Genomic DNA, 26,312 nt, shown 5'->3' with positions numbered 1-26,312 from the left:
TATAGGAGAGATGCTATTCCTAGAAAATAAAGGAAAGTTCAAGAAATGATTGTTATGATGAAGAGACTGACCGCCAAACCCAGTTAACACTAGCGTGGTCGGGATTAGACTTTGAGGAAGCTTAGGTTCAAACAGATTTAAACCAGAAAACACATTTAGTTTTTTCTGCTCTAAGATCAGGGTTTTTTGCACTTTCTTCCGTTGACATAACACTCCTTATCATGGCCATGAATGAAACTTCATAAAAAAAAATTAAAAATGGAAACTATATAATCGGCTCTTTAAATTATTTCTTATAATCCTTTAAAAAGATTCTTTGAAAAAATGTGGTTTACTATTTTTGAAATACACGAGCTGTGCATTTAAACTCATACATAGGGGCAGCACAGCATGCATTATGGTAATGACTCAAATGGAAATGTGGTGAGAAGATTCCACATCACACAGTCCCATGTGTCTTCAGTGTCAACACTGCAGGGTTAGTATGACAGTGAGTTCAAGATAAGTGCTGAGCGGCTGGCTCAGGGAAAATGATTTGATTGGATTCTTGTGAGGTCTTTCTAGGACACTTGCCGGCACACTCCTGGTCTGAGCAGAGTTGTTTCTCCCTCTCCGGTTAACTATATTTATGTAACATACAGAGAGATTACTGCACAACATATAGCAGCTCAGCGCCTAGCACCGTTGACATCGTCTATCCTATTAGTATTTTAACATTAGCAGCTCAATTAACTTCCTAGAATCAGATTTAATTAAGTACTAAATTAAGAGCAAAACTCTTTTTAAATCTATTTAAAAACTGATTTAAAATTAAACAAGAAAAATAAATGTTTACAAGAAATATAAACAAACCAAAAAAGGTAATACAATAGAAATATGAAAATAAGAACAATGATATATGTGCAAAATCTCAGGATTTAAAAGTGGAAGAGCTACGCAGTTTTAAAAGAGTTAACATTGTGCAGAAATGTGCAAAAATAAACAGGAAAAGTTAAAGGTACCCCGACAGTATAGGGTATGAGGATTGGCTCACAAGTTGACAGTGAGAGTTTTCTAAAGCAAGTACCCTAAAATATCTGAGCTGTTTGTTTGCACATGCAGTAGGTCACTGTCAGTTTCAAGCAGTGGATTTACCTCACACAGGAAGTGTTTTCAGTACCAGGTCACCCAGACAGGCTGCTGTATAAATAACTTTTATCCCAGCCGCTGGAGAAGCTCACAAAGCCACACGTGATTACAAACTGAAGATCGGGATCTATTTGTACAAGTAGGTCAGACAGGAGTGTGGAGGCTTCTGTTTACTGGAAACATCTACCTGGCTTACACGTGATTATCTGCATGTATGCCGTCATTCTGAATTTGCCTGCATATGATTGTACACCAACGTAGGATGTCATAGAAGAGGATGACATTTAAACAACAAAATGCATAAACGACACTGTTAGTGGACCCTCACCCCCCTGTTTTAATTTCTCTGGTGTGATCAAGGTGTTGGTGGGTGGGGAATTCCCTGATTATTTTTCATGATGCAGTTTTGCGAAACAGCCTCTTTAATTAAAAACAGACATCAAACGTAACAAAACAACCTGACTTTGTTTATTCTAATACTTTTCTTTGAATACATACAAAAAGACAGCTTAGAATATTCTAGTCCAGGCTTGTAGTACAGTAATAGCATCAACCCTGGGCCACCCCTCTCTGCCGTCTGGAATGGTCCGGCCCTTATTTGCATAAGTTGTCTGCGGGTAGCTGCATGACCAGCAGGGGTAGGTTAGGGGAAGGAGTGCATGTGGACTACACACACATGAGTAAAGACACGGACAGAGGAGCTGCTAGTGGATTGTATGAGAGTGTTGCACTGAATCTGACGGAGTTATGTACTGTGCTCATCCTGTCTCAGGCACAGGCAACAACTCCCTGATGTATTGCTACAACATGAAACCGGTGAGTACATTTCTTATATATTTATATTTTCTTGGTGATGTATTTCATGTATTTGTCAGTGTGTTTGGTGAGGATGCTGTTGCACTTTTGTATTGTGTTCTCAGATGTTCTGCTTGTTTGTCGACTTGCACTATGAAAAACGTTTTATTTGTTGATAGTGTTTGAAGAGTGTGTTCTATCTCCCTGACAACTTCATTTTGTATCAAAAGGAAATGTATTCATGTGGAAGCTATGTAAAAGTCTGATCCTCTTTTAGTGAGGCACTGGCTCTGTAGTTGGTGGGGATGCTTCCTACTCTGTTCAGAACATTTGATGGGATGTTAAGTTGTTTCATGTGGCTGGTTTGCATGTGTGTGACTGTGTGTGTCTGTGTGTATGTGTGTGTCTGTGTGTGATGGAGAAACCGAGGTGGAGAGGTTTTAATGTGTTGTGTCATTGTCACTTCCCTGAAGAATTGTGTAAAAGGTACAGTATAAAGCTTATTCTTGTTCAAACTTAATTAGTTGACACTTTTTGAAAGAACTTTGTGAAACATAAGGTAAAATGAAATCTCTGTGAGATGCTTACTGGTCATTTGTTTGTCTGCCTGTATGTTTGTTTGTTTTCCCCATTAACACATTCAAACCAAATTTGCATAGAAAGGCCTTTTTTATGACAATCAACGAACAAAATAATGATTACCTACAAAATCACACAACTTATAACAACTGCACAGCATCTGAATTAATGTTAGCATCCACTAACACCTCATTCACTTGTGGTTTTAACAATCTCGTGTTAAAATGCCAGGTTGAGACCTCATGCTTCCTGTTCACTGAGCACCGTGTAGTCAAGCCTAGCAGCAGAAAACATCTTGACATGAAGCAGATTGCTGCTTTTTCTATTTGATTTAACCCCGCTATGTTGGAGCAGTCCCTCCACCGCTGCTGCCATTATCAAAGGCAGCTTTGATCTCTGTGAGACTAACCATATCCAGACATCGTGGATCACAGAGGCAGAAAATTGGTTGCATGTGGCTGGAGTTGGCCATGGTGGGGCACAGCATAGGCCCTGAATAGCAAGTTGATATTTCACTCATCCAGCAGAGTAAAGCTGTGTGCCTTCACAATGGGAAATAGTGTGGCTTTTTGTTGTTTGTGTAACATATCTTTTAGATTAAAATTACTTTAGAAATGTTATGAATACAATCTAAATGATAACATTTACTTGTGTTTAAAATGATATGAGGTCAAGCAAGTATGAAGGTTTTACGTTATTTAAATTCTCTCTTAGTTGTGTTTTTTGGTTGAAGAAAGGTCCCTTATCATTTGTGATGCAGTGATTGATGGTTCCTAAATCAATGCTATGCTAAAAGAGGATGCCATGGTGACGGCCCCTCTGCAGTGGGGGCCACAGAGGGCGTACTGGGGCGGGGGGTGTGACCATTATTAACGGGTCGCCTGCTATGCTGATGGTAAGGAGGACAATTGGCTTTATCCTGCGCCATATGCTGCCCATGGCGGCTCAGACGGGCCCAGTGTCGGCAGGGGCTCCTCTGTTTGGCCAAGCCCACAATCACCATGGGACTCATGCCAGCCAGGGTCACGGCTATGTGTGTGTGTGTGTGTGTGTGTGTGTGTGTGTGTGTGTGTGTGTGTGTGTGTGTGTGTGTGTGTGTGTGTGTGTGTGTGTGTGCTTAAGACCATGTGTCTTTGTGTGTGTGTGAGCCTGTGAGTGTGCTTGCAGAAGCATACTCAAGAGAGTCTTTAATAGCCTGCTTTACAGAACTTGTCGCCCGGGTAACTGACACCCCATTGATGCTGTGCAGGGAGGTTTATTTTCATTTCCTGGGGCACATCAAAGCAACCAGGGGAGGTGCAGGTGCAGCCCAGACCTCTTGGTTGGTTTGAGTGAGTGAGCATGTGTTGGTGTGTTTCAGGCGCATATGTGCAGTTTGTAGTCTTTAGAACTGAAAGAAAAACATTAACCAGAGGTATCTTCAGTTCAATTCTTAAATCTGTTATCAACATTTGCAATGTTTTGTTTCCTACAAAAGGGGATCATTAGGGTTCTGTGTTTGTTTCTTTCAGAGGACATAGTATGTACAGGCCTGTAATTATTTGAGAGGGAATTGTATCCCGGTCTTCTGCAGCCAGTCGAACCTGATCATGATTAGGACAGGGATTTCTCATGGTGAATGGTTCCTAAATCCGGATGAGGAGGTGCATGGATCTGCAGCTTATGGATTATCGCAATAGCTCTAAGTGTGCATCATCCTCTCTGCTTTGCTTTATAATACTGTTGCTTCAGCTCGTACTCACAGTATTAGGCCGTTTGTGACAGCAAGATTGGTTTCAGTGTTAAAGACAAATAGAATATCATTGTTTGTGTAAAATCATGTTGCACGTCAGAGTCGACAATGCCTTAAACACGCTTTTCTTCCTAGGTTTATGGGCAGTCTCCCAATAATGACGACGACATCAACCAGAACTCATCTTTTCATCCATCCTCCAAGGCCCACAACAATGTGTTCGCAAGCACCTTCTTTGGTGAGCGCACACAATCCTGAATAATAATGATTATTCCAGCAGCAATCACTGCGATTAGAAAATTCAGCTGAGGTTCAGCATTCACTAAAACCATTTCTTCTTGTAGTATAGTTAGAACCAATATGATACAAATATTGACCTTATAATTGTGCTATATCAAAATGCAAAGAATCAACAAAGTAATTAGAGTTCATTCTTAGAACATGAATGTTTGTACATAATGTTACTCCTATACATCCAATAGCTCTCTGCTAACCCGTCCCTTTCCAAGCACGTCAGAGAAATATGGTTCACTTTAAGTAACATAAAAACACACATAGCTTAAGTGGTTTTTACATTCTGGGCTTTAGTAGATATGATACTGAAGATAAGATAAGAAATACATTCTTGTGCTAGAGATTAGAATAAAAACATTAGAGTAATACATATAAAATGTTCTGTATAATAAGTAATACCAACAGCAGTGACATATAGAATAACAATAAAGGTAAGATACATTTAGTAAAACAGGAAAACTTTTGATATTGAAAATAGTCATATGTAATATATATTTAGGTAAGGAAACCACAAAAAATCTTACTGAACCTTAAGACTCCAATATTATGTTTCATGAACCATTAAAAACAAATAGGTGTTTCCCATGATTCTCAGAGCTCAGACATAGTTTGTTATAAAATAACATTATCCAGCCATTGCCAGACTGACAGGGCTTTATAGTTTCCGTGGAGGCCGCTGTACAGCTTAATGCCTCGACTGGCTGTTTGAGATGCCGCTCCAGTGCAGGCTATAACATATTGTTATTCATTTTAGAGGGGACAAGCAATTCGCCCGACATCTGGAATGCTGTAAATGGGCTGAACCAGCAGGGCTATGAAGGTGCTCTGGGAGCAGCCCACCAGACCCAGGCGGGGGGATACAGCAGCCTGCAGCCGGTGCAGCACAGTCACCTGGTGAGACTCACATCCTGCACCTATAGGCTGTCTGACAGCACAGCATCCCGTGCTAATTATGATGTGTGTTTACTGTTCAGGACTACTCTCCACACTCAGTGGTGGCTGCCGACATGAACAGGGGTCTCCCTCCAATGTCCACCTTTCACCGCAACAACACAGCATCACACACTCCGACAATCAACAACTCAGACAATTCAACAGGTGAGGAAATGGAGGAATTAACCCGCACCTCATGTCAGCTCTGGTTTGTCTGCTAATTGTTTTAATATTTAATATTATTATTCTTTTCAGTCTCAGGAAGCAAGGGACATGTGTCAGGAGGATCACAGACAGGCGATACACTGGGCAAAGCTCTGGCCTCTGTAAGTATGCACCACCTCAATCCTATTAGAGCGGCTCATCTATGCCGTGTTATGTTCAAACAGTCAGACCAGCGCATAAAACCGAGCCCTGAGAGCCACAGCGGCATAATGCAAAAGGAAAATAGGGGTTTGTCCCTGCCTGGAGCAGACTAGTGCGTATTAACGAAAGGCCACTCTCGTGCTGCTGGACTTTTTATTGGCTGCCAACTAGTAAAATGACCAGAATTGATGAGTTTAGTTCAGGTTACGAGCCTGCTCCAAAGGCTGAGGCAGCGGCTGTAAAACCCTACGCAGAAATGACAAGGTGTGCTTTTAAAATGATCCATGCCTTCCTCCCCCTCCTCCCCCCACCCTTCTCTCGCCCCATGTCTGCTGCCAGATTTATTCCCCCGATCACACCAGCAGCAACTTCCCCTCCAGCTCGTCCACACCAGTCAGGTCTCCGTCCCCGAATGCAACTGAACCTGCAGGTAAACTGGAGGAACACAAGCTGCTGTAGCGGCTCCTCAAAGGGAAATGTTATTTATATTCTGCAGTTTTCTGTCTTTTCACGGCCTTATTGGGTTATTTTCTTCCTCTCAGATACCAACATGTGGTCCCGGAGTGCAGCCCAAGCACCAGTCTCACCACACTACGAGTCTTCCCTTATATCATTGGTAAAGACCTGATTTATATCACATGACGTTGAAATGATTGTGTTATATAGATGTAAATTAAAAGAAAAGGAGAATATATTTAATATGCAGTTCCTAAGATATTTTTCATGTTAAGTATATTCAAACAAATATTCAACAATAAAAACAGATATTAAAAATTTGAAAAATATCAAATGTTTGTGCGAACACCTGAAAGGGCCATTATGAAATATAACCAAAAAATGATGGTGATACTAATACAATTTATTTTAATAATAATGACAATAGATTGCTTAACACAAGGACTGGAAATTGGGCAAAACAGCTAGCCTAGCTATGTCCGAAGGTTATAGGTTTTAAAGGTTGTTTTTTTTTAAAAACGGAAGTTGTGGTTTTACAGGATTTTTTTGCCAGGCCTGGCAACCTCAAGGTCACGACAAGACAGCAGGAGGTCAGCGGGCCAAGAAATAGAGCCAATAGAGTCAAGCTATATAACTGCTTGCCTTGGCTTTATATCTAACACACAGATATGAGAGTGGTGTATATTTGTCAGCTATCTCTCCTGCAGGACGTTTATTACAGTAGATCCTAAACAATATTAAACAATTTATTTAAGGTATATATTATTACATCCTCCATAGAGGTTATATTTAAAAAAAATTCTGTCTGTACATAAGCAGGATTTTCATTAAAGTGGTGGACAGGTGTAGCATGGGCCAATGATGAACCCAATATGTTTAGAAGCAGACCCAAATCATGAGGCAGATACAGACATTATCTTTTACTTTTTTTTAACATTGCGGGAGAGCATTAGGCCTTAGCAGAGGTCTTAGCCTTACAAGTGCCGTTCTACTTCCAATTCAACTTTTATGTTACTTGACATGACTGTTCTTGACACAATTAAACTGAAAAACTGCAGGTTTTTTGAGAAAAATGTATACAATGTCACATAAATAACTTCTCCTCTCTTGGTGTGCGTAGTCTCAGGTGGAGGACCGGCTGGACAGACTGGACGATGTGATCCACGTCCTGAGGAACCACGCTGTGGGCCCCACGGCCGGCCTGCCTGCAGACATCCACGGCCTGCTGAACCAGAACCTGCAAGGCCTCCTGGGATCTGCCGGCCCCCTGCCGCTTACCTGCCACACTCCAGCCATGGTAAACATCCATTTCCTTTAAATATTTAGGGAGGGACATGGCAGTGTGTATGGAAATTCCATGTTTTGTGTATGTGTTGGAATGTTCCACTCGCTATGTCTGCATGTTTTCCCCATGTACGAGTTGTTGTCTTTGAAAAAGGAAACTGAGCACAATGGAGAGTGGTATATGTATAGCTCTTGTATGGCGACGGTACAGTATGTGCAGATTTTAATTCCACTGTGGGTGGTGGGGGACGCCTTCATCGTGCAATTCCCATTCCAGGATGTTTCCCTTTCAGCAGACCAGGGGATTTTGGCCCAGCTGGAGTGGAGTATATGCAGGGGAAAGGGCTTTTTAGTCTAATCCTTTGGGGGGAGGGGGCATTACATTCTCTCACTTTTATTTTTTCAAATGATGTATCTGTTTTAGTGTTATATGCAGGGAGTATATAGCAGGATTAAGATTGTCTGAGATTAATTTAATTCTGTAGAGCAAGAGATCTACCCGGTGTTACGTCGGAGGCAGATGTTGGTTGTGTTACTTATTTGTCATTGGTTGGATGTACAAGTTGTATACTGTATGTGACTGAGGCTATGGACACATGAATAAAGCTCTTATCTCTCCCCTTTCTTTATGATCCTTAAAGGTTGAAGCTGTCAATATGAACAACAACCACCCAGCCTTCCAGAGCCGCACACAAAATGGCCACCCGTACCCAGTCAGACAGAGGGCCACAATAAATGACATGCAAAGTACAGGTAGAGGCTGATGCACTTGTGTATTTCACATCTGAACTTTTGAACCCATGAGCTATTAGGACTGAGTAGATTTCACAGTTTTAATATACCATTTTTTTTTTTTTTGTGACGTGCCACAGGAAGTAATCTGGAGCTGAAGATGGAGAGCAGGGAACGAGAAGAGATGAACCACACTAACCACAGTCAAAGCTCCGACAGCCAGAGATCAGATGAGGAGAGCAAAAACAAAACACAAGGAGATACCAGGTAACACTTATCTGCTTAGTATGAACAAAAAACAGCGTTCACCCATTCAGAAAAACTAGTTTTGTGTTTGAAACCAGCTGCTTAGTATGGCTTACTGGTTTAAAATGACTGCATGATTTAAAATCTGCACTGAAAAAAAACAATTGGTTTGAAAAACAATGGGTTTGAAAAACAATGGGTTTTGTGACAGTAAAGCATTACAGCAGATTTAAAGAAAGTCCCTCCCTCAGAGGCAAGTATTAGAGTGTTCTTACCGTTTGGTTTCACTAATTGAAAACACTGGGGAACCCCTGCTGTGGAGGGCAGCTGCGTCCAGGCCAGCCTATTTAACTCTGCCTCATATTTCTTTTTCATGTTGCATTAAGTTAAGGGAGAAAAAAAGAGGAGCTGCCAGGACTTTCAGTGAATGTGAAAGACACTGAAAGTTGTATTAAGGTGGTAGGGTTATGAAAGAAGTAGACAAGCGATGCCAAAATAAATCTTTTTATAGATTCCTTCCACGTTCTTCAGTAGCCAATCACCATTAGGGGTTAAATACAACATAAGCTTAGTTATTTTGCTCCATATAGTTTGTATTATTATTTGTAACTAAGGATGCAACTACTACATGTATTTTCTTTTGTTATCAGACCATTATATGATAAGTGACATCATGAAATCAAATGTATTGAAAATATAAAACAGAAAGACAGCAAATACTTAAATCCCCACAAAGTTTGGAATTTTTTTCCTCAATACATTTATTAAACGTTTAGTTCTGCAATTAAATTCACTAACTTGGTTTGGTTTTACATGAGCCAGAGATTTAAAAGTAGACTGTACTTCCTGAAAATGTCACAGATTAATTTGAGGGTACAGTATGTCCTGGTGTCTCTAGTTTCAGCGGTCACTTCAGGACAACCCTCTTCATGACATCAGCTCTTGAGTGTGTGTTTTCTTTTTATTTAGATCTAAAATCTAGTTCGGGGAAATTGAAGTTGACGTATGTGGGCAATCCTCCAGCAAATAAAAATGTTATTGGACGTTTTGTTCTGTTTTCTTCACAATCAATGAGACTATGATTGTAACAAAAACAGTTATTCAATTGTGATTAAATTGCAGCTCTTGATCAGGGGTTATTGATTGGAAAGGGATTCTCAATATAGTATGGAATGGCTTCCACAGAACAGAGGATGAATCAAATAACCTCAGCAGACCCAATAACATGTCAGCCCAGTGACCAGCAGAGGGCAGACACACCCACAGTATAACTCAACTGATGTGTGAATATCAGTATCAAAACATAAAAAGGCCTTTTAAAGATTTAGACAATAACTTGATACAGAACTCTTACCAGCATTTCTTTCTCTCTCATTGACGTTGCAGTATCGATGAGGATGAGAATCTGACCCCGGAGCAGAAGGCCGAACGTGAGCGCGACAGGAGGATGTCCAACAACTCCCGTGAGCGCCTGCGTGTGCGGGACATCAACGAGGCCTTCAAGGAGCTGGGTCACATGGTTCAGCTGCACCTGAAGAGCGAGAAGCCACAGACCAAGCTGCTGGTGCTGCACCAGGCCGTGTCTGTGATCCTCAGCCTGGAACAACAAGTCAGAGGTCAGCGCATCCTTAAAGGTGGAATGGTTTTAAGTAAAATAAATAACGGAGAGTGAGACCTAACATACAACAAGAGGTTTGGAGTTAGCGTAGGAGATGAATCAGTTGATTACAGACTCTAAAGATGTAAACAGTTTATCCGGGGTAAATATCTTATATCTACTAACACACATTTTTATGTTTTCAATTTGAACATGCATTATTTTATTGTTTTTTTATCCACTTGGAGGTAAAAAAGTTGTTTTTTTACACAATTAGCAGACATAGCGCAATATTATGATTTATTTGGAGTCATGTTTCTGTCAACCTGATGATAATGAGCCTAATATTCACTCTATTTTTAGCTCTTTTTTGGTGCCCTCCAACTCCTAAGGGAAATATCTCGAGCAGCTAAATGCTCCTTTAGTGTATATCACCAGCTAGTCTCACCTCTTTGGTTCTAGGCAGGAAGTGCAACGAAGGGTCAAAACAGCTGCCAGCTGCTGCAGTTGAAAACTACACCGATGAAAGCTGATAAGACCAAAACATTGAGGTTGCAAACCGTCAAATCAAAACAATAGCTGAAAGATGCTAAAACGCTCATCATTAGTTGAGAAGAATAGCAGTCTGGTGAAAACTGCCTGTGGGTTTTTGACTACAAATAACATAATGTACAGTAAACAAAGTTAAATTGATTGTTAATATACAAATGTTGATAAGAACAGCTTTAAAGCCACTATTACAGCAGCACACTTAACCATAAGCCCATAACAGCCAAAGTAGAATACAGTTGTTTTTTTCAAAATAAACTGAACTCGCATTTCACATTGGATGGCAATGAATAACATCCTTGTTCTACCACATGTTTTTAGCTTCTTTACTTCTTTACTCAAACGCTTACCCATAGTTGTTGAATCCCACAGAGAGGAACCTGAACCCGAAGGCAGCGTGTCTGCGGAGGAGAGAGGAAGAGAAGGCGTCTGCAGCCATGGCGGATCAACAGTCCATGCATCTCGCTTTCCATCCCAGTCTGGCAGACCCATCAAACCCCATGGGCCACCTCTGAGCATCTGATAATAACTGAATCAAATACAGCATAAAGTAAGTAACATTAACTTCAACAGCCGTTACACATATGTGATAAAGACATTGTATATTTTTTAGCAGACAGTGACTGTATTGTTATTTTTTGTAAAAAATGTTGTAATGCTACCAACCCTGTTTACAAACTTGACATTAATAATATTTCCATAGAAGGTCTAATTTAGCTATCATCTGTGTGTTTGATGTCCAGATGCTGATCGAAGAGCAACCAGGAAGCCCTCTCCGTTTGAACAATCATCTACTTGCTTCCCAACCGGACTTCTAACTTTGTGCCTACACTTAACTTGTAACAGACAAATGCATTGTAAACTGCCGATGTTTTGTACATATTTTATATATTTATTGGTTATCCGTCTGTTTTGAATATATCTGAAAGGATGAAACCCAGTAGTGACGAGTGTCATCTGCAGTTTTGATTTTTGGAGGAGCCAGATATGTTTCTCATTGATCTTTTCAGTGTATCACTATTAACCACGTACACTCGTGATTTCCACCGAGCTCAGACATTCCCATATTTTTGTTCAGACATCGGATTTCAATTGTTCCTGTGGTGTGTGTGAGAGTGTGTGAGCTGTTGTTTAGTGTGTGCATGTGTGCGAAGGAGTTTGACCATTCTATGAATGAACAGACCTCCCAAAATGTTCTTTGACAGGTCGGCATCATCTGTTATTTGTACACATTTCACACATTTATGTAATAGCACTGTTAACAGGATCACACTTAACGAGACAGAGGTGGAAAATGGACTTTGTCTTCTCAGAGTATATCTCGCTCTTCAGACTTAGTCAAAGCTCTTTGCATGTTTGAGTTTTTACTAGAATATTGATTTTTTTATAAGTTATGTAACTTATCTTTTATACACATATTGTGCATTTCATAATGTCTCCATTTACTTTTACATATGAAAACCTTTTTGTGTTGTTTTAATAGATGTAGCCATATTCCATGCTCTGAGCAATACAGTGTAAAATAATAATTGATGTCTTGTTTGCATATCAAACTTCTAAACAAATAATAATTAAAAATAATCTGAAATTATTTCCATCATGACATGTACAGTTTAAGTAGCCAACAGGCATGTGTCAAATGATAATGTAGCAATAAATGTGTCTTTTCAAATAGTTTTTCAGTGTGTTCTTTTATATATTTTACTCAAACTTGACACATACACCTACTGTATTTAAAGTACTACAACTTGTATTACTATTAAGTGAACATTCAAATACAAGAAGATATAATTCATTTGAGGCCAAATGAGTGTCCATTACGTTTGTGAAAGGCGTCTTTATTGGCGTAGCATTCTTTGCAATGCATATTAGGTTGTGCACAGTGAGGCTTTGTGACAAGTTTTACAAAGGAAAAAAGGCTCATTAATTAAATATATGTTTTGCATGGTGTAATATCTGCAGGCAATCTGAGCACCTGTTTATTCCAGATGCCGGGTGGAGAAACGGTGACAGCGCCAACTAATACACTACACCTGTCGCCTTTTATGGTGCAATTGGTGGGGCAATATTTCCGATAAATAACATGTGTACAAACAAAAATAAGTGACCTCAATGCTGGTTTGCTAGCGTTTTTGTAAAGTTACAGATATATAAACAGCGTATCATATTATAAACGTTTACCTGTGCTCTCCTGCATGCTCTCCTATCATCCCAGGGTGTGCGTTTAAAAAAAGTCCCCGGGCATTAAACACCTCTTTGTGGTTCCGGGAGGGTTACACCAAGAAGTTTGAGTAGGGTGGTGATAAATAAATGTTAAATGTATATTTGGTATCTTTGTTTTAGTTTTCAATGTATTATTCATAAATACGTCGATTAATCGATGTGAAGTATTTTAATTTCATGTTTATTTATGTCTAACTTGTGTTTCAATATTTTATGAAAAACCGTCTCACTATCACACCCCTGTTTTTGGTAGTGCCTAATGCTGGCATTTGTGCTAGTGATGGCGAGACGAAGCATTATGAAGCTTTGAAGCTTTCCAGCGGTTCTCAAAAGGGTTCATCTCATGAGGCTTCATCTGTTAAACAGGCGGACCTCTCAACAGTGTGATCTTTCTGTGAGTTCCCAATGAGTAAACCTTAGAATAACTCTAAACAATGAACATGAGATCATATTTTAATATTTAGTGTATGAATATTATATATATATATATATATATATATATATATATATATATATATATATATATATATATATATATATATACCTGCCCAGTTACTCTCACAACGAGTCAGTATTTGCAGTAATCAAATTAGTTATCTAACATAGCCTATGCCATTTCAATAAAAGTCCTGCATCCAAATGTTTACTTAATGAACAGAACTTGCATATTATCTTCCAAATGCAATGACTAAAAAGTATAATGTATTTAATTATTAGGTGGTTGTGGTCATTTTTATATTGGGATTTACCGCTTTCCAGAGGTCAAGACGCTTCAAAGGGTCACTTGTGAGATGGTTAATAGTAGGAAAGTAAACAAAAAAAAGTTATCAAAGTAATGACATAATAGTTCATGTTGTAGGCTCTTCTTCATAAATAAGAAAATCACACAGAGTTGATCAAACTAGCAAAATAGTTTGCTTAAACTTTCTTCTATGAAATGTTACAAAATTACCAAACTCGAGGTCCCCTTATTGGTGGCCAGACCAGACCTTTGTTAGGTACTTTGGTTGTCTGTCATCGCCCATCTCTTCCATCATGGGGGTGGTCCAGTTGTGGATTATTTATGGGCAATTCGAAAACAAAATCAGATAAACACATGTATTCAACTTCATCTCTAGGTCTAATACAAGATGCATTTTTGGGGGCCACCTGCATGATCAGAAAAAGTATGCTTTTAACCGGCAGCCTTTTAAGTCTGAAGTGTTGTTCAATGGAAAATAGAGATATATTTTCCCGGTCCTGTGACAAACTTCAGGAATAATCAAAGATTTAGGCTACATGGCGTGCACTGACGATGACATGGAGACATTAACGGGTGGAGTAAATCATAATATCCCATATGGTTTGAGTATCCGACAGAGCAGGCAGTGAACGCCTTTCTGAGCGGGACACAGGGCTCAGGACAGTCTTCTGGACGGCGAGGGAGGAGGAGGACTCTGTTCAACACCCAGACACTCAGCTGGTAAGTTTTTAGCTCAGATCGATTTCTACCGCATGTGTCCTTAATTTACCAGCCCCGTATTGCTTTTACGACGTCTGTCTTGCAGGGTGTGTCTGCGGGGATCAGTGGTGAGTTTACGGATCATAATATACTTTTTCAACTTCTTTCTTCAGTGTAAAGTGTTGTGATATAGCCTACTCTGTGATGTTATAGATAGATGTTATTTAATCTTAGATGCCTGTTTTCAAAGTAACCGAAAGCTTTAGACTTGGTTTACTGTTAAGTAAAGTAGCCTGAAACCGGATAAACGCATATCCGCTGCACGTTCACAGCCACATGAGATCGATAGAAAGAGTGGACATACACGTAGCCTGTGACAAATTGCTTTAAAAGAGTAATGGCAAAATCAATAAAAAATAAGAAACAATGGACTTGTCGCTTCAATATATTTGAAATATTCACATGAACAACTTTTTGGACAAATGTCCTGTTTCTAATGAAGCACACTCTATAAAGGCATCAAGCTGTAATTAGCTATTATTAATGTTAACTAATAATGTTTCATGGTACAGTTATACTCTGTCAATACATCATTCGGGTAAGTTGTACAAATCCTTTTGGTAAGCTTTTCTTCAATTGACTGTATGTTGTAAAGTAGCCGATGTTATCATTTTGTAGTTGGCGACAAATTGATGTTGGTTTGTTACACTGTCCTTTTGAGAGGGCTTTATTATGAATTTAATAGTAAACTACAAAAACAAAACAGAGTTCATGCCGGAGGAGGATTTACCACAACTTGGTCGCCTAACATTGTTCTTCTTAATAACTTTTAATTAATATAGAAAGCGCTTGTAAATCAAATAAACACTATTAAAGCAATTATAGAACCACTTATTATAAAATGGTACCATATAATTCTTTTCTGAACTAACTTTTTTTTAAACTTTATAAATGAGCTGTTGTGTTACTGATTAAAGCGATACCCTCAGGATTGTACTCCTATGGGTTTTGTTTTCTGCACAACACCTCCTGTGTTCTTGTGTTTCGTCCTCACAGTAACATATTTGTAGACAATCATTTTCTTGAAGTGTCATACCATGAAGTGGGTGACGACACCTCGGGGACCCCAGCCAGTGGTAGTCGTCATGCAGTTGTACAATAGTACTCTGTCATGAGCACACAGAAGTAGCTGTTTTCATTGCAATATCAGCCTCTTGTCTGTGTGTATTCATTCTGTCTTTATATCTGCTGAGTGCAGCTGTGTGAGGAGCTCCCTGGAAGTGTGTCATTGTGAGGCCCTGACCCTGCTCCAATGTTGTGTAAACACCAAACATGTCCATCAGTCTCTAATTCCCATGCAGGGTCAGTCTGCTTCAGCTTCATATTTAACAAGCAGGTTGGTTTTTTCCACAGTTCAGAGTCAAGATGGATTCTCGCAGGCTGAGCGGCTCTCCGGACGTCAGGATACAGAGGGGCTACACCAAGCAGCAGAGTCCCAGAGGCAGCCAGGATGACTTGTTCGGAGTCAGGGTGCAGATCCAAGGAATTAAAGGTCAACCCTACGTGGTTCTGAACAGTTCTGGCGAGGAGATCCACCGGGACGTCTCTGTCATCACTCACCAGGCTGGGTACAATCCTGGCATGGTGAGGAGGTCTGAGGATGAAAGACGCTCTCCCTCTGAGTCACAGAGGCCTGAATCCTCCTCTGAGTTTCATTATCAGAAACATCCGGAGATTCTGAGACCTTATGACCCCGAGAGTAATAACCTGAACGTAGTTGTACCTTCAGCAGCGTCAGTCGCTCGAACTGCACATCTAAACACCAGCCCTCTTCCTGAGACTGTGAAGAAACCCCGGATCCCTCTGCCTGCTGAGGGCCCAGTGGGAGACCAGAGTGATGTGACCCCTCCCTCAGGTAGTCAAGTTCCCGCAAGGTCGCCTAACTCAGTGGAGACAGATTCCTTTATATCTGTCGGGAAGCTAATAAGCCGGTTCAACAGCAGCCAGCGTAGAGGAAGAGGCGGCCCGAGGAACCGGTTGGACCCGGAGCAGTGTCGAAGGTCCCGCAGCGCGGATAGCGGTAGAACCTCAGAGTCCTCTTCCTCCTCTTCCTCCAGCAGAGCCTCGTCTCTGAAAGCTGTCAGGGGCGAGACCCCAGGTGGGATTTATCCTCCAGGATCAGCCAGGGCTAGACTCCTTGGCGGAGAATCTTCTTTGACGAGGGAGGAGAACAAGAACACCACATTGATTAAAGGACATAATGGAAAAGAGACGATTTCCACACATGCAGCACAATTACTTCAAAGGGCAGAGAAACCTTCAAGATCCAGATCATGTAGTGACCAGACCGATGAATCTGATGAAAGAGATGCACAGGTAAAGAGATTGGCGCTGAGTCACAGTTTACATTTAAAAAGGTGTATTGATTGGCTGTTTATTCCCTAACCAGGTCACTCCCGATCTTCTGAAAGGACAGCAAGAACTCTCAGTAGACGCACCTGAAGACACAGCCAAACAAATACTCTTCACCTACCTCAAAGACGGGTAGGTACTGCTTAATTAATAATAATACCTTTTCATCATACATTTTATTTATAAATTTTACCGTTTTTCCGGGTACTCGGAGACAGTAACATGTCAAAATTCATAAAAACAATATTAAAACACATTTTAACTAATAAAAAACCCAACAGTAATTACAGATTAAAAGCAGTTCAAATTCATAATTTAAAGGAGTAATTTAATGAATAGTTCACATTTTGGGAAGTATTGTAATTTGCTTTCTTGCCAAGGGTTCAATGAGAAGATTGATACCACTCATACATCTGTAACTTCAATATGAAGCTACAGTCAGCAGCAGCTTAGCTTAGCATAAGACAAGAGCAATGTCACTTTATTCTTTGAAGATTATAAACTGGAGTTCTTTTTTGGCCCGGGCAGTAACTACCCGGATGTTAGATGTGCTGTTTGACAGATTCTTTTTTAAACCTTTGAACACAGGAAGGTTAGCTGTTTCCTCCCAGTGTCAATCCTTGATGCTAACCTGAGTTTAGCTTAGATAAATGGTTGTAGCTTATATTACATTTATAGAACAGATACAATCATCAACAATATTCATATATAATATTTTCCAATTATATCTTTAACAGCTAAATAAATAAGTTTGTATTTTCAATTTGTATATATTTCAGAGCTGAAATTGTTTTTTGTTAACACTATCTTGTAGTCAGATAAGGAGGTGCTGCTACAGCTGTGTGTGCTCAGGCATCAGACAGGAATGCAGAGCATGTACTTGTTTCCCCTGATAAAATAACTTCTTCTCATACAAAGTGTTTACGATCCATCAGTGGCTTTTTAAAATATGTGCAGAAGTAGAGCTATTGTTTAGAATAACGCTGGGTAGGCGTAGCGTTTCACATTTCCCTTTCACACTAATGAAATGTCATGTCAATGTTTTCGTTTGGCTGATGTATAAATATATATTTTATCATTACACCCTTTCAGTGCAGTTAGGGTGTTTGTAAAGTATTTTACTTTCTCCTCAGGACGACTGATGATGACTCCACCACTGAGAAGAAAGTCACCCGGCTGCTTGAAAAGGTCAACCAGGTCAAGTGGAAGACTGCTGAAAATATGGAGGAGGAACAGAAAATGTGTCTTGTGATAATAATGTTTTAATGTCTTTGACTGAAATAGACAACCATGTTGGGCTTCTCCTTTTTCCCATGTGTAGGATTATGCAGCCGAGGTGAAGTTTTTGCAAGACAAACAGGCAGTGCTGCAGAAAGAAGTGTCTCAATTAAAACAACAACTGGAAACAGAGATTAAGGTGTAGTGCAGAGCCATCCTGCTGATTCACCTCTAAAACACTCATTTCCTATTCCTGTGACTAATGATGTCGTTGTGTTGCGCAGAATGAAAAGACTCTGGCCAAAGCTTGTGAAAAGGCCAGGACAGAGAAAAAGAAATGTCAGGAGGATTTGGCCAAAAGTCAGGAGGAGCTGTGCAGACTCAACCACCGACTGGCTCAGATGGAGGCCGAACTTCAGTCCACCAAACAGGAGTAAGAACTTCCGAGTCAACAACATTTAAAAGGAGAACTCAAATCTGATGCTAAACTAGTATTGTAAATAAAAAATGTAGTTTCAAGCCACCACATTTCATCCAACAAAGACTGAAACAGGAAAAAACTGCTGCTGTTGACTAGCTGTTTTTTGGCTTCTAGAAGTCATTGTTCCCAGCCGTAAAATAGTCCTGGACTTGCAAATAGGTGGGGCTCTAAATGTTCTGGTAGGGGGGTTTTGTTTTTGTTGGACAGAGCCAAACTAGCTGTTCAAACTATGTATCAAATAGACGTTGATGTTTTTCTCGGACAGAATACCTCAAATGAATACCTCCATGCTTTGTTTCACTTTGTTTGAATAAGCTTCTGCTAATACTTTGAGGCAGGGATTTTGAAAATCTGAGACAGTGAAAACAGAAAAAGGCACCCCTTCCCTTAAGCTTGCTTCGATTTTTTCAACTCCTGGATGTCTATTGGATCATGATGTTATTTGATCCCAAACAACTCAACCATGGCGCCGAGATAGCCTAAATGTGCTGTTTGAAATTCATTCAGAATACACCAGATAAACGCCTCACACTTCGCAAACCTCTGCTTTAAGGTCATTCAAGTGAACTGTGTTGTATGATCTGATGAGAGTAATTTGACCGAAAGCGGGGTCAAATACCATTAGGATTAAGTGTGCAGATATCCTCTTTTCCTATCTAGTTTCTGAAACTTTAAAGCATGGTACACAGTCTTCCTTTCTTGAACTCAACACATATCTGTAATATATCTCTCTCTCCTGCATATTTGTGGATGTTAGGCTGACTCGCATGAAGGCAGAAAGGGAAAGATCTAAGACGGAGATGAAAGATCTTCAGCAACAGCTCTCTGAGATGCACGATGAGCTGGATCAAGCCAAAAAGGCCGAAGTGATAAATACACAGAAAGAAGTCCTCCTTGAGGTAAGTGAAACCACATGAACGAGATACACGTCACAAATCAGAAGCAGCTGTAAAGCTCCCTCCCTGGCCTCGAGGTAGTGACCTTTTATTTTTGATTGATGCATGTCAGGAAATGGCGCATCTACGTCTGGACTTTCACGAGATACTACAGGTGAAGGAGGAGCAGGAGGAGGTGCTGCACCACAGGGAGAGGGAGCTCGTCGCCCTGAAGGGGGCGCTCAAAGAGGAGGTGGAGACTCATGATTCCTACATGGCCGCTCTGAAGGAGGAATATGAAAAGGAGCTTCAAAGGCTGTTCAGGGATTTAGAGCTGGCTCAAGAGGTAACATGCTTCTCCGTCTTTGTCTCTTTTTCCTAAAGCTACAACATGGTTTCATCATTTGTTATTCTGTCCGCTGTCACAGAGCAGTACTATGCTGGGTCAAAAGAAGGCTGAAGTAGAGGAGGAGAGAGGGTCAGCTCAGGTGCAGCTGAAGGAGACGAACCAGGACAGAGATCAGCTGAGAGGGAAGGTGCAAGAGCTGACCAACAAGCTGGATCAGCTGAGTCAGGATATCCAGGAGTCCAAAAACACAGAGAGGCTGCTGGAGCAGGGAGTGAAGCAGCTGGAGGTGGAACATTCAAAGAGACGCAAGCAAAAATATCCTTTTATTGACATTTAACTTACTGATGTGATCTAATCATCCATTTTCTATGTACGTCCCAATGTGTTGGTGTTCTGCAGAGGGAAAAGCAGCAGGTTGAGGAAGCACTAAGAGATGTGAGGAGGAACGAGGAGGAGATGTGTCAGTCCAACCAGTCGCTGCTCACTCGCTTGGAGGACGTGCAGGTAAAGCATGGTGGCATTGTGGTGACCTACATTTTTTACTGTAACTATTAAAAATACTACCTGTTTGAACTGTTTTGTATTGCATAGTAGGTGGACGTTGTGCTCTTTCAAGCTTGTGTGAAAGTTGGATGTGTCTGTAACAATGGCTATGCCGTCCTCTTGGCCAAGTCACTCTTAAAAAATATATCTTCTAGCCTGGTTGCATGGATGCATACCATGGTGCTGCATGTTTGCCGCATGCCATTCTTGTCACATGTTTCCTGCCCCTCTACACCGGGAACTGCCTGTTTAGCCATGCTTTGAAACTGATCTGTTTTCCTTTGGGGTTTTTTCCTCAGGGTAAGTTGACCAAACTTAATCATGACCACAGGGACCTGAAGGAGAAGCTCAAGGAAGAGAGGAGACAAATAGAGGAGCTGTGGAAAACCAAAAGTGAGCTGGAAGATGAGAGGACGCTGCAGGACAGGAACATGGAGCAACTGCAGAGGAAGGTGAGAGGTGGACCAGGAATGTTTATTGGGCCCTATGACAATATTATTATTACTTTGGAGCCAACACACGCCTGAAACTCTTGTTGTCTTAATCCTGAAGCCACATGGGATCAGCAGACAAAATCTGGTATTTCTTGTGCTTGGGTTCGATGTAGCAAGCCATATGGCCGTAAAACGTAAACACGTCCACTCATCTCACAGTTTAAGCGCTTTGTTTAGATGAACATCATTATGGAGGAGTGCGAGGCGTCCACAGATGTTCTTCAGAGCCAGGTCGATGAGGCCAGAGAGAAGAATCAGAGGGAGTTGGACGATCTGCGGAGACAGCTGCAGGAAAAGGGAGCAGAGTTGGAGAAGTCTCGACAAGCAGCCAAAAAACTTCAGGAAGAGGTGTGGTACTCATTGTCTCTCTGATTCATCACCATGCAAGTTCAACTGAGTCACAACTAAAATAAAGTGTGAAGGAGTTATTTCCCTTTGTTGAACTATTTTGCTTCTTATCATGTGTTAATGGATCGTATTTTTCTTCCATTTTCTTTGGGGGAAAAACAAAAGCAGTCTCGGATGTGTTACCAGATTTATGTACGTCTTCATTTCTGTCCGAGTGACTGTTTGACCCCATAGCAGGCGCGGCTTTTTACCTTATCTTGCATTGTGTGTTGCTCTGCTATGTGCTCAGCTGCTTCCTCTGGAGGAGGATCTGCGGCGCTGTCGCAGGGAGCAGCAGGAGGCCCAGCTGAGGGGCCGGCAGCTGGAGCAGAGGGCGGAGGAGCTGGAGGAGAGGAACGCTGCCACGCTGGGAGAGCGGGAGCGCCAGGTCAAACTCATGGAGGTAACGTCCCAGCAAGCTAAACTGGTGAAATTAAAGGAGTAGTCCAGCATTTAGTAATGTGCTCCCATAATGTCTGGGGACAATCATAGATACTAGATATCCTGACTTTGGTTTCTAGTAAGAGTCAAACTCCATTAACGCAGTGCCCCTTCAAGTGTCATCAGAAGATGTACTTATTCTAAACTGCATTTCCGTAAAACTGAACATTTCGTAATTTTTTCAATTGGTGAAAGAGAAAGAAAAACAGAAATAATTCGGACATACATCTCAATCTCAATCTCAATCTTTATCTATTTATATTGCACATTTAAAACAACCTTCAGTTGACTAAAGTGCTGTACAGGCAATAACTACAATATTAAATAACACAATGGGAGTACAATAATAAAAAAATAATTAAAAACATGATAAAAAGCACAATAACAAGAAACATATAAAAAATAAATAAAAAACACAAACAAATATAAAAATGTAAAGTTCAACTAGTATTAAAATACATACTACATACTCTTGCTTTCCTCATGTTTCCTTTATTATTTGGTGTATTTTGTGCAGATCATTGTAATCAAGCGCTTGCAAAATGTATGATGTGCCTCTTATGTGGTGCAGTCAGGTTTCTGAAAAAAGGCACTATGAAATAAAGTATCCCTGCGATCATCATCCTTTAGTCACGCTCATAACACAAGTTGAGTCATACGGTGTTTAGATGAAAACAGCAATTTTCCCTGACACAATAATAATACACGTATTGTTATGTTTACTAAAAAACATTCTGAACTAGTGATCATCTGGAGTTTTTAATTTAAACTCTCATTACAGCGGAACGTCCCACCATGATTCAGTTTATCACATCTTTTGAAGTATTTATCCTATTTTTTATTAGGACCCCCATTAGCACTAGCATGAACGTAGAATACTCTTCCTGGGGTTCTCATGCACAAACATAGACACAAATACTAAAAAAACACTACTGATCATTTCATGCAATTCATAATTCAATGTGAAAATGTCATAAAATATCATAAAATGTTGACCATCATTAAGCCAAACGACACTCATACAAAACATGGCAACAGACACAGTTCAAGGATACTTTATGATACAGAGATGATTTTTGAGCAAACTTTTGAAATGTTCAGGTGCCAGTATTTGCCCTCACTTGTTCCTGTGAACTATAAGGGTGCTGCCATAGCAACAACTTCTCACAGCTCAGCACTGTTTGTCTTGCTGATGACAAAACATCCCACAGTGACAGCAGTGATCACTGTTGACACTGCGTATCGACCGAGGAAGCTCCTGTTTACTGTACAAAGTTATCAAACCTGTCTAGGTGTTCTCAGGAATCTTCTTTACTCTGTCCCCCTCTTACAGGGTCAAACACTCCCGTCCAATCAGCACTGAACTGTGTTTAATTCCATAGATACCGTCATTTATTATTCGTCTTTTTACCTTTTTGTTTCCTTTTTATTTATTGACTTGGTTTGTCCATACATGTACTTAGCTTAAAACGCAACAATAATTCATTTACAGGCAGTATAAGGAAAACAAAACAGATACCTTTTTATATTCCTTTAATAAGAAACTAGTCTTTTTGTATGTGAAGGAAAGACAGAAAGCAGACTCCAACTAACTACAAACTCAAGGGATAGATTTATCTTGATGGTGGTTTGAAACATTTTGTTTGTTTCCTTCCTCTCAGGGACGTATCGGCCAGTTAGAAGAAGATCTCAATGAAGAGCGCTGCAGTGCTGACCGCCTGATGGAACGACTCGACAAAACCAAAGAGCAGGCAGGTTCACTCCCATTGCTGTCATTACCTTTCTTATACACAAAGATCGTATTATGCATTCGCTAAAATTCATAAAGTTCCCCAACTGTGAAGAGACAACATTATTGCCCAGTCTTCTGTTTGAACGCACAGCCCTGCAACTGGTTTTAAACATAAACAAATTAAGGACTGAGTATTCAGGTTTCCACTCCTTAAGCTCTGTTACTTGACAATCACTTTTGTAACATCCATAACATGACTGAAATGCAACAAATTGATATATGTTTGTTCATCTCTTATGTCTCCATGAGAGCCTCACATCCTCAGTGCGCCTGTTAAGTAGGCCACCATTCATGGGAGCGGGGCAGTCCAGACTAATTGACACAAAACAAAGTGCAAAGGAAAAAAACAGCAAACTATTGTGAGCAGCTTTCACACTCCCTGCACCGGGCCTCTGGATGTTATTAGAGAGGAGAGAGCTTTAGATCTGACGTGGCTGCTCCGACTAGACAGCATTTCCTCTCATTCTAGGAATTAAGAGAAAAAAACATTTCATTTAACCTGAAAGTGACCTTTCTTTTTAATATGGTACTGTCGTGTTTTCAGTCAATACTGAAGGAAGTACATCTAAAATGCAAGCCTATACTTAACTCTATGTTTAGATATTGGCATACATAATGTATTAGTGGTTTATTGACCACATGCTTTACCCTTCCTTCCCTGCTTATTATTTATATATTATGAGGGAAGCCCAATGGTGAAAGATCCATAAGATCTTTTACTTATTCAATACAATAAAACAATTTATAAATACTTAATTCAAGGTAAGGGCAAATGTTTTTGAGAATCAGAATGTGGAAGTACAGCTATCTCAACATTATACTTAAGTACAGTTACTGTACTTAGGGACGTTCCATCAGTGCTGAATGGCAAATCATGTGTGTTTCCTCTCGCTAACAGATGGATCAGATGAGGGCCGAGCTGATGCAGGAGAGAGCCGTCAGACAGGACCTGGAGTGTGACAAGCTGAGCCTGGAGAGACAGGTACTGACCTTTGACCTCACACAACGCCTCCACAACAAACCACCGTTTAATTTACTTTTACAAAAAGACATCAGTCCACTTTCTGAAAATCCTCGATCGGACATCAGATCCTATCATCTGTTATCACATGACTATAATTCCACACAAAGGCTGCTTTATTTAGTCATATCTCAATGTCTATGTCAATATCTGGCATCAGATGTGCAGCAGGGATAAACCTACGCCATCACCCTCTGCTGACGTCCACATGTCAGTGTAAAGTTACTTAAAGGACAGGTTTTCCCATCAACAAACACTCTCTGTTTACACTACGTGTTACCAAATCTCATTACACTTTTTCTTCATTGAGCTCAAACAACATTTTTTGAAAGCATTTCCTTTCCTCACAAACATTTGCAAAGCCAATTGTTTTAAAATTGTTAAACCTGCATTGTTTTCATCCATGTTTGCAGTTTCCTCCTTTCCTGCTTTTTCCATGGTACAATCTGCACTTCTTGTAGGATAGTGGAAGGATGTGTAATCATTGGCTGGACTGTGAATTGCACCCTCCTCCTGCTTGTGTGCATGCATGTGTGTCCTCCTGTGTCTCTACAATGCTCCATGGCGCTCCTAGATGTCACAAGCGCCCCAGGGTACGCTTTAATTTAGCCTAGTTTATGATTTTTTTCTGTTTCACTTCCTGTCTCAGAATAAAGACCTAAAGGGCCGAGTGACTCATCTGGAGGGATCACAGAGGACCAACCAGGATTCGCTCGTCTCCAAACTTAACAGCCGCATCCAGGAACTTGAGGAAAGGTTGCAAGGAGAAGAGAGGTAAGGACTAAGTAATGACCTTATAGCTCTTATAAATACATGTGTACAGAGTTTGTAAGTCTCAGCACCCGATAACACTTTGATTAATGGCTCCATCAGACTTTATGGTAGCCAGAGAGCAGAAAACTCTCACATATCACTTTCCCTGTGGTTGTGAGGGTGAGAGTATCTCTGGTCTGAAACACACTAAGAAGGTGTTGAGTTACAGGAAGCTGCAGCAGTGATGTGATCTCTTGGTGCTTTTTGCTCTCAGAGACAACAACAGCCTGCAACAAGCAAATCGTAAGCTGGAGCGCAAGGTGAAGGAGATGAAGATGCAGACGGGCGAGGAGCACATCAACCTGCTGAGCCAGAGAGACCAGGTACACAGCGGCAGAGAAATAACTCAAAGTTGTAAAGTAGTCAGGATCTGTGGACTGTTCTTGTGACTCATTTTCTCATTTCAGCTGACTCAGAGGCTGAAGACGGCGAAGAGGCAGATGGATGAAGCGGAGGAGGAGATCGAGCGTCTGGAGCACTCGAAGAAGAAGCTGCAGAGGGAAGTGGACGAGCACATCGAGTCCAACGAGCAACTTCAGGGTCAACTGGGCTCGCTGCGGAACGAGATGAGGTGACCACTCACCTCCTGCCACTGAGTTTCTGTCTAAGATACAGTGTTTATTAAATCATGTTGTCCTATAACTCTTTCTGTCATTTGATGTGTTTGCATTTACAGGCGCAAGAGGAAGTCGCCTCCTGTCAGTAAGGCCGGGGAAGACAACGGGAACGACCTGGATGACTTGGGATCTGATTGACTGATTAAAAGCTAAATAACCATTTCTGGACTTTCGGAAATGTTGGACTATCATAACATTATTCCATTAACAAACTCAGGTGTGATTTCATAATGTTTCCAGTTGTTAAAGTGAGAGACCTTGCCAAGGTTGACCTCTTGTGGCAAAATGTATAACTGCAATATCTGACAGACTGATGTTTTACAATGCAACAAAAAGCTTATTTACTTGTACTCAATTTGATTCGTGTGTTCCCTAATTTATTCATTTGTTATGTGTTATTGTAATATGATGCAAACTGCAAACTTAAACCAATGAATAAATGTCTGTGTTTTACGAACTCATGTTTTTACAACTCCAGTCACTTTTAAAAGCTGTATGTTTGTCTTGTGATGAG

General features: G+C 40.6%; 2 protein-coding genes across 5 annotated transcripts; both read left to right on the top strand.

Moving 5' to 3' along the window:
- Positions 1 to 1,761: 1,761 nt before the first annotated feature.
- LOC307039888 (transcription factor 12-like) lies at positions 1,762 to 12,363 on the top strand. The gene is made up of 13 exons (XM_079682324.1): positions 1,762 to 1,944; positions 4,370 to 4,472; positions 5,283 to 5,422; positions 5,503 to 5,626; positions 5,717 to 5,787; positions 6,167 to 6,257; positions 6,370 to 6,443; positions 7,404 to 7,580; positions 8,209 to 8,320; positions 8,440 to 8,566; positions 9,932 to 10,161; positions 11,064 to 11,241; positions 11,435 to 12,363. The coding sequence occupies exons 1-12, from the start codon at positions 1,876 to 1,878 to the stop codon at positions 11,204 to 11,206; spliced, it is 1,461 nt and encodes a 486-aa protein (XP_079538450.1). The 5' UTR covers positions 1,762 to 1,875; the 3' UTR covers positions 11,207 to 11,241; positions 11,435 to 12,363.
- A 1,892-nt stretch (positions 12,364 to 14,255) lies between these two features.
- LOC307039405 (cingulin-like protein 1) lies at positions 14,256 to 26,255 on the top strand. 4 transcript variants are annotated; one of them, XM_079681458.1, is made up of 19 exons: positions 14,256 to 14,376; positions 15,769 to 16,731; positions 16,832 to 16,899; positions 17,901 to 17,964; positions 18,089 to 18,184; positions 18,270 to 18,418; positions 19,224 to 19,365; positions 19,475 to 19,687; positions 19,770 to 19,976; positions 20,090 to 20,194; positions 20,533 to 20,685; positions 20,905 to 21,075; positions 21,365 to 21,517; positions 23,217 to 23,306; positions 24,246 to 24,329; positions 25,018 to 25,142; positions 25,396 to 25,504; positions 25,589 to 25,752; positions 25,858 to 26,255. In XM_079681458.1, exons 2-19 carry the CDS (start codon positions 15,781 to 15,783, stop codon positions 25,934 to 25,936), a joined length of 3,123 nt encoding a protein of 1,040 aa, XP_079537584.1. In that variant the 5' UTR covers positions 14,256 to 14,376; positions 15,769 to 15,780; the 3' UTR covers positions 25,937 to 26,255. The 4 variants fall into 4 exon arrangements, with proteins under 4 accessions (XP_079537584.1, XP_079537583.1, XP_079537581.1 ...); XM_079681457.1 differs by having other exon boundaries at positions 16,805 to 16,899; positions 17,901 to 17,955; XM_079681455.1 differs by having other exon boundaries at positions 16,805 to 16,899.
- The last annotated feature ends 57 nt before the right edge of the window (positions 26,256 to 26,312 follow it).

This window comes from Notothenia rossii (genome assembly GCF_949606895.1).
Source record: "Notothenia rossii genome assembly, chromosome: 5".
Taxonomy (NCBI): Eukaryota; Metazoa; Chordata; class Actinopteri; order Perciformes; family Nototheniidae; genus Notothenia; species Notothenia rossii.
Note: the sequence above shows the minus strand (reverse complement) of the source record. Positions and strands in the feature narration are given on the sequence as shown.

Coding starts and splice junctions, on each gene's coding strand:
- LOC307039888 (XM_079682324.1), top strand. CDS start 1,876: ATGTACTGTGCTCATCCTGTCTCAGGCACAGGCAACAACTCCCTGATG. Junction 4,473..5,282: donor GTTCGCAAGCACCTTCTTTG/GTGAGCGCACAC, acceptor TATTCATTTTAG/AGGGGACAAGCAATTCGCCC. Junction 8,567..9,931: donor AAAACACAAGGAGATACCAG/GTAACACTTATC, acceptor TTGACGTTGCAG/TATCGATGAGGATGAGAATC.
- LOC307039405 (XM_079681455.1), top strand. CDS start 15,781: ATGGATTCTCGCAGGCTGAGCGGCTCTCCGGACGTCAGGATACAGAGG. Junction 16,732..16,804: donor CTGATGAAAGAGATGCACAG/GTAAAGAGATTG, acceptor TTCCCTAACCAG/GTCACTCCCGATCTTCTGAA. Junction 18,419..19,223: donor CTTCAGTCCACCAAACAGGA/GTAAGAACTTCC, acceptor TGTGGATGTTAG/GCTGACTCGCATGAAGGCAG.